The following is a 17,784-nucleotide window of genomic DNA, read 5'->3' as shown; positions in this document are numbered from 1 at the left end:
TGTAGGTAAAAGGAAGAAGAATTTTCAGACAGTAAATCATGCCAGGCAGACTTGACACACCATAAACAGTTGCTTGTCTCTTGCAAAGGTTCCAAAAACCCTCCCTGCTTTTTTGCTTCTTTGGTAATACTTCTCAGCCAGAGGGAAAAATGTTCCTCAAGGTGGCAGTTGTGGTAGACAACCTCATTCCCAATTCACCTGGCACTTTAGTGCATAAATGAATCCCTACAACGAGCACTGCTTTATTTCCCTGGCATCATCCCGTCTGATTGTAAAAACGACACCGTTTCAAAGGGATTGTGAGGAAGTGGGAGGGGAATCTTTCATGATTATGCAAGAATTAACATTCCCTGTACTCTGGGATTCACAGCAATCTAGCTATAAATGACCTTGAACCAACAGAGGAGATGAGCCACAATTGAGAACCCTGGAATTAGTTGTTTTGGTGTTAGCTTTCAGCTGAATTTCCAGATTCCCGTGAATCCCTCAGCATGAACATTCCTTCCCCAAGGCAATTACATCTCTCAACGCAGGCAGCAATTCTTCCCCTTTTCTTTTACCTTCCGTTGAGCAGATGAGAGCATTGGAGTGAAGCAGCTTTAAACATTCACTTTTTAAAGTGACTCTTAAATTCTAAACCCTATACGGACAAATTTGTCCTTGCTAACGTGGCAAATCTCTCACTTGGCACCTTCTGTCAAGAACAGAGAGTAGAGCCTGAAGGCAATTATAAAGCCCACCCAGGTGTTCTGCTCCACACTCAGGCACCTTTGGAAGCTTCCATTTCTTGTACTATCTACAGCACCCAGGCACACTCCCTTCTAATCTTTCCTTTGCACCAAAGGAAACCAAACTATTGAATATCCCCTGGAGAGCTGACCTTTGTAACAGGATCTTTCACCAATGAATGTTCAATATTGTAACTTTCACTCCCCAGCAATGCTATTTAAGGAGCCATCCGAGGCCTCTGCTGCTCCCAAGGTTTCTGCCTGCAATGCAATGAGAAATGTACTCTTTTTTTTATGTCAGTTGCCTAGCAACCTCCCTAAGCTTTTGCAAGGAAACCAAGAGGAGGAACAGCCTAAAATCATAAAATTCGTCTGCTGTTGCTGCAGAATTATGTATTAAATATATCTATAAATTTCCTTCTAACCTTCTGGAAAGCTGTATGTTGGCAGTACAGGCATGGCTGAGTCAAACTTGAAAGCTCCTCAAAGCTGCTACAGACATCTGCTTTTGCTGCACTGTTTAAGTATGAGGAAGTATTCCTTTTTCTGGGTGCAACAGAGATATGAGCAGCTCGGGCATTAGCTTGTCATTATTTGGCTGTTACCAGTATGTATCAGCAACTTGCAAAGGGCTCCAAAAATCAGAGTTCATGTCTGTGTAAGACTGGTTTCAAAACCCTAAATACGCTGCCAGCACAAGCCCTGGGCAGGGCTGCAGTATCTCGAGCCTCTGAGCAGCCAAGGGGAACACAGTGACACTGCAAGACTGGCTCTGGTAAGAGCTGCAGCCTACTCCCCCCTAAAAACAGCTGAATGACAGACACCAAGAAGGATGCGACTATTTCCCTTTGTATAACACCAGGCACCTCCTGAAGCAGTATGTTAATAAGAAATCCATTCAGGTAGACAAGTATGACTCTTTCTTTCCCTTTGCCTTAAAGATGAGCAAACATAAGGGGTAAGAGCAGAGAAGACCATTATGTGTAGCTGAAAAAAGCTTTAACTGCCTGGGTTTGTGAAGTACCACACTTGGAGCTTAAATGCCCCTACTGCCAACCCTAATGATACTGGTAACGTTGACCACTATCCCTGTGGTGTCCTCAGCATTGGGCTAGCAGGGTCAGGGTCAGCAACAATGCAGTTGTTCTTAAAATGAAGCAATTAATGCCCTAAGGGCAAGTACTGGACTGATGGTGTTCCGTCACCACAGGCTGGGAGGGGCTGGACAACTGCATTCCAGGCACCCCAGAACACTTAACCACCATCAGCAATCCCAGAGTAAGGCCTGCTGAGGACAGCCCTTGACTCCAGCTCCACTGGGCTCTCAGAGAGGCTCTTCTCAACAGCCCCTTGAAATGGCCCTGAGCTCTCCTTTCATGCACTTTTTGCTGCACTTCATCCCCTAAATGAGTACCCAGGGTGAGGGGTAACAGCACATTATCCTCTCCTAGCAGGTGCTCCAGACTTCCCTCAGCCTGGAGTGAGCTCCCTCTGACTGTATCTCTCCCTCTCCTTCCTCTCAAGAAGTACACATGCTAAAGCTTTTAATTCACTAACCAAGTTGTGCTGTGGGTTTCTAGCGGGGGGACAGAAACACTAAATATGAGCATGAAAATGGGTTTATGCACTGCATAGACTAACAATAAACATCCACTGGACAGTATAGATCAGTATAAGGCTGCTGCAAGTTGAATGGCCCAATTGGGGTATCCAGCACTTCCAGACTAAGTAGACTCAGTGTTCACAGAGTAATTTCTCAGCTATCCTTGAGGAATTTCTCCCTCATCACCTTTAGGAAAATGGCACATCATTATCACTAAGTACAGATCTTGTCTCCTTGGTCGGTAGGGTAGGTAGGGAGGCATCAATGTTGCCTCATGTTCAAAGCCACATAAGTGCATCAGCTACCTTAAGCAGTATGACACACTGTAGTTCTAGAAGACTTTCTCAAGTATTGTCAATTTAAGCTAGAGCCTGACCCCATAATGCACTTCTAAGCCTCTGCTCCAAGAGAGCTCCAGTGACACTTTGGGACACCCAGGCTGGGTCCCGTGTCAGGCTGTTAGGTGGAGAAAGGGACAGAAATTTGAACAAGGGAACATGTAACTGATCCAACTGGTGCGAGGCCAGGGAAATGCTTGCAAGTGCACAGGGACCCTATTTCACACCCCTCGTGCTTGTAATACATCATCTAGACACTATGACAATTTTGCCTCCAACTTCAGATACGTCAGTAGAGCTAGCCTAGTCTGCAGAGTGCTGGCAGCCTCCACAACCCCCAGTGACAGCTCTGCAGCTAAAGCAGCAGAAGAGAACAAGTCTGCCCCGAAACAACCGTGCCTGTCTTCACCACTGCCAAGACAGCATAGAGAAGACTTTGTAGTCTATGTTTGTCCCTTCCTTTCCCCGTTCTGCTGAATGCAGGTCACTTTTTCAAACTCTTGAGACAAGCAGATGCAACCTCCTGCACTGGTTTTACTGCGGCAGCAGGATGGTGGCTCATCTCAGTGCCCGAGGACTCTGCCAGATGGCATCCGGCTATCACTCCACTCGCCACTCAGATTCCAGCCTGTCTATGCATGGCAGCAGAGCCAGGGAGCTGCTATGCCCACTCAGCCTCTAGCTGTTGTATTAACACATTGCAAAGGTTATTACCAGCAGAAGCAATTTAAAGCAGCTGTGAAGAGTTCAGCATTCAGTTTTACAGCCCCAGTTCAGAACAGGGGTGCTGTGTTAGACCAATTTAAACCTTTCTCTTGAGTATCCAGAACTGCACTTCGTGACGCAAGGCATCTCTCTCATTATGTCCTTACCATTGTCTAGGCTTTCCCACCATCTCACTTAAAATTTTCTGCAAAAGCCTTTTGAATTTCATGGTGGATTTTAACCATATAAATAAACATGCTTCTTCTGTTGATGAAATACACAGCCCACTATAAACACATCCTGAGGAATGGGTTAAAGAACAACCAGACCACAACACCTTTTTCATTATGCAACCTGTTGAGAAGCACAGCAAAGTGAAATTGCTGTCACGCCATTATTTCCACTGCTTAAGTGGCTAAGAAGACAGAGAGGAAGGTTATGCTTCTCTGAGCTTTTATATTCACTGTTGTATGAAACAGCCTTAGCCTCACTTGCTCTGTAAGAACCTACTGAAGTGATGTCCCCAGTTTTGTTAGGACACATGCCTTTCAGAATAACATGTAAACTCAAGCCTGTAGACAGTAATGAGACTGGGTGGCTGGCTTGACATTCAGACTGATCACTTGTGAAACGTGGCAGTTGCCATTCGGCAACTTTCTGGCTGGCAGAAGAAGAAAACAATTTGAAATGCACCTTGATTGACTTAACCTGAAGAAGATGAACACACAAAATAACAGCACTCAAACGTGGTGCAGAATAGAAAGCAAGGATTTTACAGCGCTTGTAAGGTCAGAGTCTGCAGACCCAAAAATGTGTTAAAAAATAAAGAGACCAGAGCATTCCAGCATTTGCAGGTTGATAAAACTGTTCCTGTCATACACAAGATTTACGAGCATGATGTGCTGTACTGCAGAACAAGTAACCCTGCAGGATGTGAGATTTCATTACCCAGAAATGAGATCAGGAATTGGCTGTGACCAAGACAGGTGAAAACAGATCTTTTACCTATAAAAGCTAAGGGTACTCTGCATTCTGCAGTCGAGACAAACCACACTGTTTTCTCATCGGTTCCTTCTGCTACGCTGGAACACTTACTTTTAAATGAACTCTGTCCTGCCATCAAGCTGTGAAGCAGTATAAAAATGTATGCCACATCTCCCATTAGCAAGATGACGCATTGCAGAGTATACGACAGGAATCCTAAGGGAATACTTTGGGATTAGAAGTGAAATACTGCACAGATGGGCTTGTTGGGTAAGGGAATTCCCTCTGCCCCATACAGGGCTCAGAACATTTAGAGCTTTTACATCAGTAGGCAAGATCAGGCCATTTTACTTTGTAAATATTTAAAATACAGGCAGAAAGACATGGCATATGTGAAAATCTGAAAGGATAGGACAGAGAGATACAGATACTTGTGTTGCTCTTATTTTATCTTCTCTTAAGCATCAAATATTCAGTAACTTCTCAGGAAGGTGAACAAGTATGCAAACATGTGAGGACAGTTCTCATGCAAAGTGTTATATGCTGGATAACAGCCCTTATTTCTCTCCTCCATGCTAACCTAAGATCAAACCACAATTACTCTCTGGATACACTCACTCTCTCAACCATCAGCAGTTAAAATCAAGGTTTGCTCTCTAGCAGATCAGTAGAGCTACCGCACTGAATGCTGTTGGGAAGCAGGTTACACAACCTGTAAAACCAATAAAGCTCTCAGACAAACCCTGTGTTTATGGGAAGATAATGCACCTTCCCATCATAGCCTATCTATCCAGTCATTGTTGGTCTCAGTATTAAAGAGATCAGGTATCTGGAGGATTTGCAAAGGAACAGAGGGCACACATGTGTTAACTCCAGCTGAATGCCAAGGGGAGCTGGCTTGTAAACCCTGCACCTGATGGAGGCCAGCACACAGTATTAACACCATGGGACCAAGATCATTGTTTAAGTATTCCATCCGCAGCTTCAGGTTTCCCTATACATGATCGAGTCTAGCCATCATTTTCACACTTGGAATTGGATTCTGAAATGCTTGTACTGAACTCCTGTAAGAATTTGTGAGCCTCTTTCTCAGTACACATTTCCCTTCAGCTCCCTGCTGATCTAATATGCTTTGTTGAAGTTTTGATGTCTCCTTTTCATTATAACATGTCCAGATACCATTCCCCTTACTTTTTTTGCCTCTTAATAGAGAAACACGAACTTGCATTACTGTACTACCTAGCATAAGACAGGATTAACCCCTGCCTCAAAGAGCTCTTGAAGATCTGTTTCTTTTGGACTTTTTCCCCCCTTTAAGACAAAAAAAAAAAATCAATTCTATCACTCTTTCCACAGTCCTGTTTACTGTACTCTTAATTGTCCTTAATGCTCTTTATTAGACTTCCTCTTCTTGTTCTACCATTTTATTGAAGTATAATGCATAACAACAGTCTTCCAAGATAAGGCTTTGTCTATTCTCACAGAAGTGAAGGAATTTCTTCAGACACCTTCTGAGCTTTGCTGTCACTCATATCTCACAATATGACAATTTCTTTGCAAAAGCATGACACGGTAGATTAATTTCCCATTTCCACACCAAATTCATTCTCTCCAGCTCAGCTTATAGCCACAAAAAGCCAGTAGTAGTTATCATTTGGCATATGACTGCTAGTTGCTGTTCTCTGCCCAGGCCCAGATGGATTCCACTTCACTCCAGGGGCACGGAATATAGGACCATATTAAGTGGTCTGCTACCACACAGCATTAATTTGCTTACACCTCCTAAAAGCGGAGATGGAAACCCCCAGAATGAAAGGCTGAATTTTGTACCATCCATGTCTCCTCTAGGAAGCCCACTCATTTAAGGCTAATAAAGGGAAGTTCCTGCTGCTTCTGCCTAATGTTCTCAACCAGACTTCAGCCATCTCAGTGCTTAACTGGTAACTTTGACAAACACTATGCTCACTTAAAACAGAACGAAAAACCCAACAAAAGAACTCACAACACCAAACTTGCACTAAAACACACGTCCATGAAAACATTCACACATCATTTCTTTCTCTACAGTGTTTTTTGCACCCAGCACTTCAAAAACATTAATCCTCACAAGTTCTCTATGAGAAAGCATTAACATTTCCTTGATCAGATTGAGAAACCACAGTTTAAAAAGAGGTTAAGTCAGCTTCCCAAAGACACAGTGAGGTGATGACAGTTTTAGTCATGAGTATCTTTGTTATACTAAGCACATTTATGTTGAACCTGCAGAAAACTGACAGCTGCATAATGCTTTTCAATCCACAGCTATATACAAAATCAGTTTCCCCTTGATAATGAGAAGCAAACACTACATGGAAAGAACAGTACTCAATCCCCTCAATGCATACACCTGATCACAAAGTGCAGCTCAAGTCTAAAAGGAAAGAACTGGCCTTCCATGTAGCTGACGGCACCTACTCCCACATTCAAACAAATAAGCTAGATACAAACTGCCATAGGAAAACATGCTCTTTCTAAGTCCTTTGGGTTGAACCTTACCTTTCCACAAGCCACCATGGACAGGGCAAGCTGGTACCAGAGGTGAAATTCATCAAATGCAAATTTCATGGCTCTCTCCAAGCACTGGGAAATAAATGTTGGGAGAAATATCAGGCTTTAAAAAAAACCAATATCTATATCTATAGATCTATATCAATACATATCTTTTGTTAAAACTGCAGCTTGGCTCAGTAATGAAGTCGAGGGAAACAACCTGTTGTGGCCCAGGTGTGTTTTACTTTTTCTTATGACATTTTCCTCTTCTCAGTGAATGGGGCTAGCTCATATACACCAGCACTTTAAATAACAGCCACTTTGCTCAAGAGCCTACATATAAGTTATTTTAATGCCTCAAACAGCTCTGCGTACATTCCTGGCCTGCGCTGCCATAGATCTGCAGCTATTTCTACTAATTGCCAATTAGCGAGCTTCATTTCCACCTTCCCCGACAAGTTTCTGCGAAGAGGGGTTCTGCTTGCACATTCCGAAGGGAAGTTTCCAGCAGAAGCCGGGAGAAAGTACCTCGGAAAGCATGACATACTGCCCTCTTCTGCCCAGCGTGATGCTGAGGAGGTCGTAGACTGCAGAAGCATCCTGGAGGCTGACAGCACGGTCATCCTGCTGGTCTGGGGCTCGGCTGATCACTGCATCCCGGTTTGCCTGGGCACAGACACAAATGAAGCATCAGACCCGAAAAGGGCAAGAGAGAACCGACTCCTCCATTCCTACTACCAATGGCATTTTGTTTAAAACCCTCGTGAGATTTACGGCTTTTTAAACTCATCCCAGTGTAAGGAAGATGTTTCCATAACAGAAGCAGACTCAAGAAGATAGCTGTACCTACAGAGAGGAACTGCTAGGAACACTTCATCTCTATTTGTTTCACAGAATTGAAGCATTAAGAAACAGAACTACCAGATTCCATTTCCTCAATAATTGGAAATTCAAGGCCATCCTTAAACCATATTCCTTATTACTTCAATTGCCTGCAACTGTGATAACTGCTTCCCATAGTTGACATTTTACCTTCCGGGTCTGCACTTGATTTCTTCTCATCACCACATATTTTTATTCTTTTTTGCTATTCACATTTTGGTTTTTAATTTGAGCAGGTTGCCTCAGTAATCAGATTTGCCTGTCATCAATATAATATAATTAGAGGTCTGGGCAACGCAATACTAAATAATTAAAAACTAATAATTTTATAAGTGTTCGTTTTGCATAATCTATCACTGCATTGCTCAGCCTAGATCAACAAGAAACACTACTTTTGACAGTCTGGCAAGAATGTCCCAAAAAAACACAGACTCAGGTTTGTCTCAAGATCCCAGCCTCTGTTTCCTGACCACAAAGAGGGAGATTTCAATCCCATAGTAAATGGGAAAGTCCCTCTGATTTCCCAGTGAAGAAGACTTCACCCCAATGGCCTAACTTCTGAGAGAGGCAGTCATGGATGCCAATGAGCACCAGCATGAACTGACAGCACAGCCACATTACCCTGGGCTCCCCAGCTGAAAGGGGTGCCAATGTCAGACTCAGGTCTAGACATCTAAAAGAGCAGAAAAACTAAAGCAGATTGCCAGCAGTTTCACCTGGGGCAAAGACAAACAAAACGTTCCTCCCTGAACGAGGAAGGTTATGAGATTTCTTTTATAGTATTTATTACTGTAATCTTGCATCGATTTCTTCCTAATTGCAGGGAGATTTTTTCCCTAAAAAGGTTAAACATGGGGATTAAGCATAATAAAAATTTCCAGAATATGGAGCCCTTACAGCCCACACATATTTCATTATGATTAAGCTGCAGCTGTTTCATCATGATATTATCTGTGTAATGCCCCAGTTCCAAGCACTCTTCATCACAGCCTCCAGCCGAGACAGCAAACACAATTACTGACAACTAACATAATCACAACCAAGAGCTAAACGGGGACTGCAGTTAAAGGCAAACTGATAGGTCAGACTCAGCCTAGTGCTTGCACAAATAAACTTACACCAACTCTTATGGCCACGAAAGTGTTTTTCATGTTACTGCAAAAGACCCGATTTGCGATTTTAAAAAACACAGTTCAGAACAATAGGTTGCATGAGAGGATGAAACCAACTTGGCAGAGAAAATTGTGGAACCAGACTACAGAAGGATAGCTTGTCTACCTTCCCTAGCGGAATAAAGACGACTGAAATAATTAAATAGATATTTCAGCTCTGTTTGGATTTAACCCAAAACTGCTACTTTAAAAAGAGAATAAAAAAAAAAACCAAACAGGCATTACAGGCATATCCAGAACAGTTTTAAGATTACTACATCAGAGAGTTAAAGCAAAGCATCTACAGAACAATCCTTACTGCGAGTGAATCCTCCTACGGATACACAACAGCATTAACAATTTTTTCTGTACCAGTTACATTGTTATGACAATTGTTTGTAGAAAATAGCTACTGAGATAGCACCCCCATGCTCTGTAATCTCGCCATCAACCTCCCATTAGAGTCAGCTACAGCCTGATGCTTTTTTGGGTACCCATCTAGTACCAAGCTATGATTTCTAAATTGATGCATTAGCACAGATAGAAAACTAAGCAGAACTGGTGAGTTCTGGCCCATTACTGACTGCCAACAGAGAGTGGTACTAGAGGGAAGGACGTGCCCAAATGCTACAATAAGGAGGAATGTGACATATTGCAAGGATGCAACATTCTAAAATTGCAGTCATACTGAACATATTGTACTTTACCCAAGCAGACAGCAGTTAAAAACAACATATGCATAGGCATGAGTAATATTCTTTCCAAGAAGGCCATAAACCTGATCATTTTGTTCAAGCTTTCAAATCGGAAAGCCATAGAAGGTCTCTGCAGTCCATCACTCTCTATACTTGCACGCATAAAAGTCGCCACTGAACAAACTAATCGCCACTTCTACCCCAACAATTTTAATGCTGAACCTATTTCCAATTGCTAATTCCAGCTGCCCTTGATAAAATCATTCAAGAAGTTCCCACCTAATCACAGATAGATAGATATATATGATATAAATACAAACAAACCCGCAAACCACAAACCAAAACCAACCAACAAAACCAAAAGGTCATAACAAACTGACTGAACAACAGCAAGAATGTGGAGTGCATCTAACACAATAATGCGAGTCATCATCCCAAGGCTGCTGCGGTTACATACAGGAGGGCAGGGAAGGGAATGTCTTCTACACAGAAGGAAGTTGTCTTCTACACAGTGTGAACCACTCTTTCTTGAAACCCACTTAGGAAACTGGCATGTTTCTGTAGCCTGCCTCTCCCAGAAGGAAGGGACCCAGATCACCATTAGGCAACTTGTTTGTCCTTGACTTAGTTTATGTTTTTCTGAACTTCAGTTTGGCAGTGAGAAATCCTGACTGTCATGAGTGAGTACAGGTGTAAAGTAGTTGTAGAGTTCCTGAAACACAGTATACACCAATTCTGTTGGATGGGCAATTTTACTTACTGAAACTTACAGAGAGATGCTTCATTTTGCATTTGAGACTGTATGAATTCTAAGTCATTTACACCAACATTTTTTCAATACCTGTGTTTCTGTTCTTTCAGACCACTAACCTTCCTGAACACATACAGAAAAAGTTTTTTTTTGTAGAACACTGATTTCCAAACAGCATGTCAATAAACAAGCAGCAATTCCAATCTATCCTACCGCATCACCTCCTCCTTCTCCGCTGTAAGCAGCAGTAAAACATAAGCTACAAACACATTTTCAACACCCCCTTTAAACTTCTTCCCTTTAAGCTGTTCCCATTGTCACACAGACATGCCTCACAGCACACAAGCAACATGGAGAGAGATGGTGAGTCACACCATGAAGAGAACCCGTTCAAGGCTGTTGTGTGGGATGGAGGTCACTAATGCTATCAACAAGAGTTAGCATAACTTTGCATTATACAGTGCAAAAATCATACAGTCAATGCCCTTTTACTTAAGGTACTCCTAGGTAATGAAGCAACCCACAGATGCATAGCATTATCATATTTTGGGATGCGTTAGTCGCAATTAGCTGTGTATGCAAGGGGCTCAGACATGACCAATCCTATCTGGAGAGAGAAAACATCCTGCGGTCAGCCCAGACTGAGCAGCACACAGGGTAGCGAGCGCCTTCAGCCCTCCCTTTCCACAGCCCAGGGACACAGCCCAACTGCAGGCCACATGTGCCTAAAAGGCTCCAGCACAGGCTGGAACCTCCAAGCTGACCCAGCACTCAGCCACTGTATTGTCTCTGTATCATGCTTGAAGCTCAATGAAGACGTTCAGCCCGAGTGGACTCACTCAGAACAGCTGGGGTTCAGCAGGGCTTTTTAGGTCTGGCTCCAAATCACAGCAATGCAACAGTGTGGGACTTTCAGACCCACGCTGGCTATGACAGCAGGGAAGAGATCTGCCTTTCTGGAGATCTGCAACTTAACTAACAGCCCTGCTGAGCTACAGACAGCTTGTGCCTTCCTATCCTTCCTATCATATACAACACACTTACCTGCAAACGAGATAAGCCATCCATCCATGGAGGATTTGCTCTACATCAATGACTCTGATAACTACAGCTTACTCATGACATGCTTATTTCATGTAGAAAGAAGAGCCACAACAAATCCCAAAAGCCATTACTTCAGCAGTTATTACACATGCAGTTACACTGCAGAAAATTAAATCTTACCACTGTACAAAGATGTGCTTCTTAATAAAACGTCAAGCAATCGTATGAATTACAATAAAGCATATTCCATGTAGCAGCCCCTTCTCTCAGCAATTAGCTATGAAGTATTCTTTAATTGCTCACTTTGAAACATGTCTCCCCCTGCTTTTTTCCCAAAGAAGAAAAAGAAAGCAATTAAAATCTTTAATGAGCGCCTGCTGCCTGCCCCCTAATTCATGGGCATTCTAATGTTCAACTTGTGTCTTTTCATAATAGACATAATTGCCAGATCCACTGCAACCCATCTATACAGAACGGCAGCATGTTTTACACAGTGTACTGTAATAATATAATTGGTGTGATTCAATACTAGCATTGAGAAAAACAAATGCTACGTGTGTGATAGATTGACAACAAGCCTTTGAAACCATGCAATTGATGCCTATATTGCTAAGAGCTGGGAAATATTTAGCCTATATCCTTTGGGTCTCTATTGTGGCTGTTTGCCTCTACTGCCAACAAAATGAATGAATTCTTTGTAATGGCAAGGACCCATTCACACTGAAGAGGCTACAGACCTAGCACCTAAGTTACTGATGGTCTCCACACAGCACTTGTGGGTTCCCGTCCCTAACATATTCAGGGTTGACTGCAAAGCTGGTGTGAAAACGGGAAGCAGGTGGAACAAAGAGGAAATACCATACTCCAGCCACTCACAAAACCCCTCCTACAGAGATACTACAGCTTCCTTTACTTAGGACCAGAACCACAGCTAAGGAAGACTTACTGCCTTGTGAACTGTGTGGCATCCTTCTCATTTACAGTAAGGAAGAGATAACAAATTACTGGTACCCCATTCAGATGTCTCAGCAAACTTGCCCATTGTCACTGGTTATCAAATATGATGATATAGATATATCGCATGACTGTGATTTGGCAGAAACCAGAGCAGGCAATCCTATCCCCAGCTGCCATGGTCTAAGAGACTTCAAGAAAATACTCATGATGGCTGTTCAGCTGCTGTTATCATCACTGGGCTTGGTGTCATTAAGGAAAAAAAACCCTACATAAGCAATAAGAGATTCTTCCCCTTTGCCAGCCTATTTGTTGGACAGCATTATTTTATAGATGGCAAGTGTAGTGCTAAGAGGTTTTAATTATGCCTGTGCTTAAAAACACACGGGTTTAACCTTACTCTGCTGAAGGCCTGCTCGCAGCCATAAGTTTGCTCTCACCAGTAAAAAGAACAGGACAAGTCCCAGTATTTTTCTCCCCCCATCTGTTCTGTGCTCTCAGGCTCTCCAAGGTCAAATTGCATTTAGGGATTCGAATCAGAGATAAGATGGGGATGACATTTCTAATGTGTTTGGTTTTGTTTTGTTTTTTTTTCCTTTTTACACAGGCACAGAATTTATTAGTTTTGGATAGAAGGAGCTTCATTTCCAGTATGACTGAAGTGAACACAGAGCAAAAAAAACAATAATTATATATATACACACATATATACACCTGTTACCTGGCTTGTTTTTTGCGCCACATCAGCCACAGCCCCCAGTTGTAAGGACCAGGGCTGAACAAAGGGATTTTAGATAGTACATTGGACCTCAGACTCAAGAAGGGAAGATTTTTAAAGAACTTTTTTAAAAACAAACAAACAAAAACCTAAAACACACACATAAAAAAACCCCAACAAACCTCAAAAGTAAGCAGAAAAAGTAACAGAAATTCTCAGTTCCACGCCTGGCTCTGAGACATCTGTCTAGCTTTAAGGGGCAGTGCAGGCAACTCAGAATACTCCTGAGAAGGGTTATTAAAATAAACAAAACTGCAGCTAGGGCTTAGTCCTGCCAAACCTCCCCTGCCTATGCCCTGCACCCCAAAGCAGCAGAATCCCTGATGGTGGAACCAGCACCACTCCCACCAGCAACGTGATGCAGAGAAATCACACTGCAGTGAGTAACTGTATGACCTCAGTCCTCCCCACACAGAGTGCCACTGGTTTGGATGGGTTAAATGCAGTAAGAGGACCAGTGGTTTAAAAACAGACCAGTCCATTTTTCCACCATGTGAGAGGAATGCATCATTCTACCACCGCCTGAGCGTGTAAAGGTGGTCACTAGCTGGCCTTCTCCTTAGTCTGAAGGAGAGCATTTTCCCCCTTCTCACAAACACAGCCCACCCATACCACAACTGAGGCTATGCAAAAGGAATGAGAATTTAGCCAAGAGGCCACAAACAGCCCTGACTGTGGTAATTGTTAGGCTGCCTGATTTGTTTCGCTAGATTCCTTCATGAGAACCCCGCAGCCAACCACCATGACTAAGTAACAGCTGGCACGGAGGAGAGGCACTTGCCAAACTCAACAACTGGGATGCTTCTCATTGTTTACTGAGATGCCTTCGCTTATGAAAACAGGTTCCCATTTTCAGCGGCACAGAAGGAATACAGAAGGCAACACTCAAGAATGAAGCACCTTCAAATCTATGAAAGAGGGAACCATGTTACTTGGTCACCTGTAATAATTTACGTACTTTGGCTCGAGGCAGAGTGAGAGAAACACTGAAGGAAACCTTAATGCCCCACTTAGAAGACAGTCTCACTTCATCCCACCAGAACACCCAAAGAGGCTCCCTTCCAATGCACGGTAAAGGGATACGAAGAAAAGCTGGGACAGCATCACAACCCAGAACACAGCACCCCTAAGAGCCAGCGAAGGTTGTTGGAATGTAGGGTCTGCCTCACTACACCACCTTAAAGGTGGTTTCTTTTCTCCATTTCCCCCTTACAGGAACAGTTCCCATAACACCCATAACATCTTCTGGGGAGTTGCACAGTTGTTAGCTTCACCTTAGGAAGGCAAGACAAGCAGAAAACCACTGAATTTCAGCTGCAATCTACCTAGCATTGATCTCCTCCCTCCCTGTATGATCTAGGAGTGGGACAAAACCCCAGGTGTTCCACATGTGTAGATGTATACTTCTTGAAAAAGCTATCATGTCTCCTTTTCATCAATATTTACCATGTATTTACTTTGAGGTTTGTCCTGGGTTCAGCAGTAGCAGTCGTTTTTCTCCTTCTTAGTAGCTGGTGCAGTGCTGTGTTTTTGACTTTCAGCCTGGGAACAGCGCTGATAACACCGATGTTTTTAGTTGCTGCTCAGTAATGTTTACTCTGACCAAGGACTTTGTGAGTCTCATGCTCTGCCAGGGAGGAGGGGAAGCTGGGAGGAAGCAGAGACAGGACACCTGACCCAAACTAACCAAAGTGGTATTCCATACCACAGCACATCATGCCCACTATACAAACTGGGGGCAGTTACCTGGAAGGGCTAGATCACTGCTCAGTCAGGCTGGGTATCGGTCGGCGGGTGGTGAGCGGTTGTGTTCTCTTCCCTTGTTATTTCCCTTATCGTCATTATTATTATTGGTGGTAGCAGCAGTGGTTTGTGTTATACCTTAGTTACTGGACTGCTCTTATCTCAACCCATGGGAGTTACATTCTTTTGATCCTCCTCCCCATCCCTCCGGGAGCAAGGAAGAAGGAGGGGCAGTGAGCAAAGGCTGCATGGTTCTGAGTTACAGCCGGGCTTAAAATACGACAAGGTTCTCTGATGATTTATGCTCCTCCAGCACATCTTTGCTCTGTGTCCCCTCCATGTGCTGATGATTCTTCTGTCCTTCCTGCTCCCCAGTTTTGCCCCCCTTGAGACCACTTTGGAATGCCAAAAGTCAGGAACAGGCATGTGGAGCACCTGTGTGGCTTTAGAGTCCTGCAAAAACTTATAATGGCATGGTTGCTCTTTTGTCTACTTAAAAACCCAACAGGAAAAGTACCTTTTGAGTGAGTTTTGCTCTGACAGAGCAATTGAAGCGTCAGAGAAGCTGGAGAGCTCCCAGCAAGCCAACTGAATTTATACTTGTTTCATTTTAAGGAGTTCATAACTGTAAATACTGAAAGACTGCCTAATCCAGCCAAAATCCAGGAACACCAACTATGTTGCTTACTGGCCTACAACAACATACCATTACTGTTTGCCACTAACACTCTCTCCAGGAAGGAAAATATGTTTTATTCAGTCATTAACACTATATCATTAGGGAGACCTCAACTGGAAATCTGCTGCTTGCTAACTCATTTTCCATAAGCTTCAGCAAGTTCTGAAAAACAAAACAAAACACTTCAAACAAGCAACAAACCTGCACATGAGAAAACTCATTAGCCTACAACAAAGCTGTTATGGAAAAGATGTCTTGTCATAAGTTAAAGACATTTTCCCTTTCTTAGTACCAGAGCAGTTAAACTACAGGGAAAATATTTATGGATTACAAACAGATTGTTCCTTCTGTTCCCTCACTTAGGAAGGATGTTACTGTGGTTCCTAAGTATATTTCTATATGCAGATGTATTGCTATGCACTTGTATTTATTGCTAATACAAGAGTAAGGCTCAGATGTTCCATGTCCCAAAAATCAGAAAGACAGCTAGGGTTCCCACAGCATTCTACCACAGGATTTTTCTATTATTAGGTGTTTTATATGCAGCAGATCAAAATGCTCTGCATCTACCTCCAGGTATAAAGACAACAGCACTTAAGCAAGCACAAGCTTACTTATTTAACCATAAAGTCAGCACAACCATCCAGTTCCTATGAACAGCATTTTCACGCTGCTCCATCCATAGCTTAGTTACAGGACCCGTTCATCTTTTCACACGCTACTGAATAAAACTTTCCTTCTCCTCAGCAGAACAAGATTATGGAGTCCAAGGTCCCACAAGGCCTTTCTGACTGCAAGCCCATACCCAGAATAGGCTGGAATGGCCGTTACTGTCACTGCTCCAGACCCCTGATCCTCCTCCACTTGGATCAGCCCTGACAAGCCAAGCTAACACGAGTTCTGATTTTAACAGAAGCTCATGTGGTGTTCTACAAGCCCTTGCTCCTGGAATCTTCACTTCCAACTACAAAAGGCCCTTTCAACTGCAGAAAAACCCTTGAAAACACAAAGCAGATGTAATGTAGAGGCTTAATCTAGAAAGCAATAAAACCCACAAAGTATAATAACACTCAGATGTACTTGACTTTAAAGCCAACTTAAAATAGTCCGGAGTGGTTCTGCCTCTTCAATTTCTCCTCTAGTTTTGAAAGTGAACACTATTAGATTTCATGTTCTGAAGAAGTCTGCAGGAATGAGAAAGGACTGAGCCAGAAGAACCAAAGAAAGCAAATTAAGAAACCAAAACAAAGTTTCCACAGTATCTCTTTTCAACTTGTCTGAAAGCTGTTCCACAGCTCCAAAGAGGCCATGGATGCTCCAAGGCCTTCAAATCTCACTTTGAGCTACAAGTGATCACCCAGTATTTAAAGCAAAATAACTTTCTTGACACATTTTCAGAGAACATTCCTTACGCATTTTCTATATGCGTGCATCTTTTCAGAAGAAGAAAACAACCGAAGGTTACAGTTTTGCATGCAGTTGTTTTTCCTCCACCTTTTTCCCTTTCTCTTGAAGGAATTTTTAATAGGGGTTATAAATAGAAGAAATCTAATTATTTCACTGTAGTTCATTACGGATGTTTCCACATGCAACAAAACTTCCTGTATCATCAACTTCAGAAACAGTCAAAGATCACACAGGACTGAAACAGCTAAAATACTGTCCCTGCAGACTAAGGAATGCAAGCAGGATATTGTACCATGCAAGTGCCAAACAATAGGTCCCACCATCACTCCTGGCTTTAGGCAAAGCTCCATTCCTCTCATTCTTGATCCATAAATCCACACAGCTGTTTTGAATGGAAACAACTGGCTACTATCAATGTATCTGGATGTCAGAACCTGTATGCAGCTATGGTGAATCCAGTCACTTCTTCGTAATTCCCCAAAACCCTTCTCTGATGTCCTATCTAATAAAAGCGATGCCACTAAAGGAATAAATAGCATTTCCTGTTCAACAGCCAAATCCTTGCTTCTTGTTTCTCTAGGGAAGATTCTGTAAACAAAACCAACCAGAAGACTTTGACGCAGAAACACTAGGTATTCCTTTGTCCTTTTGGTACTACAAACCCATTTTTGGCTTACCATGGATTCACTGATTAAGAGGAGAAGAAGAGCCTCTTCTACGTTGTCTTGAGGGCAGTAGGCACTGAAAGACAGAACGCATTTTTCTGAGGAAGGTCAAGAGTTAACCCTGTCAGCCTCCTTTCTCATTTCACAA

At 42.9% G+C, this 17,784-nt stretch overlaps 1 protein-coding gene across 7 annotated transcripts in view; it reads right to left on the bottom strand.

Annotated features, from left to right (window-relative positions):
- TTC7A (tetratricopeptide repeat domain 7A) overlaps window positions 1–17,784 on the bottom strand; it is a 171,010-nt gene that overhangs the window by 120,336 nt on the left and 32,890 nt on the right. For all 7 annotated transcript variants that reach the window (XR_009747200.1, XR_009747199.1, XM_061475309.1 and 4 more), the window contains 3 exons: window positions 17,649–17,712; window positions 7,416–7,553; window positions 6,894–6,977 (listed from right to left, as the gene is read on the bottom strand). Coding sequence is in view for 5 of the 7 variants with exons in the window: in XM_061475309.1 (XP_061331293.1) it covers window positions 6,894–6,977; window positions 7,416–7,553; window positions 17,649–17,712 (286 nt within the window). In the remaining 2 variants the exon portion in view is untranslated. The remainder of the gene's footprint in view (window positions 1–6,893; window positions 6,978–7,415; window positions 7,554–17,648; window positions 17,713–17,784) is intronic.

Source organism: Pezoporus flaviventris, unplaced genomic scaffold, assembly GCF_033815535.1.
Source record: "Pezoporus flaviventris isolate CSIRO_AGI_PZ_B2104156 unplaced genomic scaffold, CSIRO_AGI_Pfla_v1 ptg000083l, whole genome shotgun sequence".
Lineage (NCBI taxonomy): Eukaryota > Metazoa > Chordata > Aves > Psittaciformes > Psittacidae > Pezoporus > Pezoporus flaviventris.
Note: the sequence above shows the minus strand (reverse complement) of the source record. Positions and strands in the feature narration are given on the sequence as shown.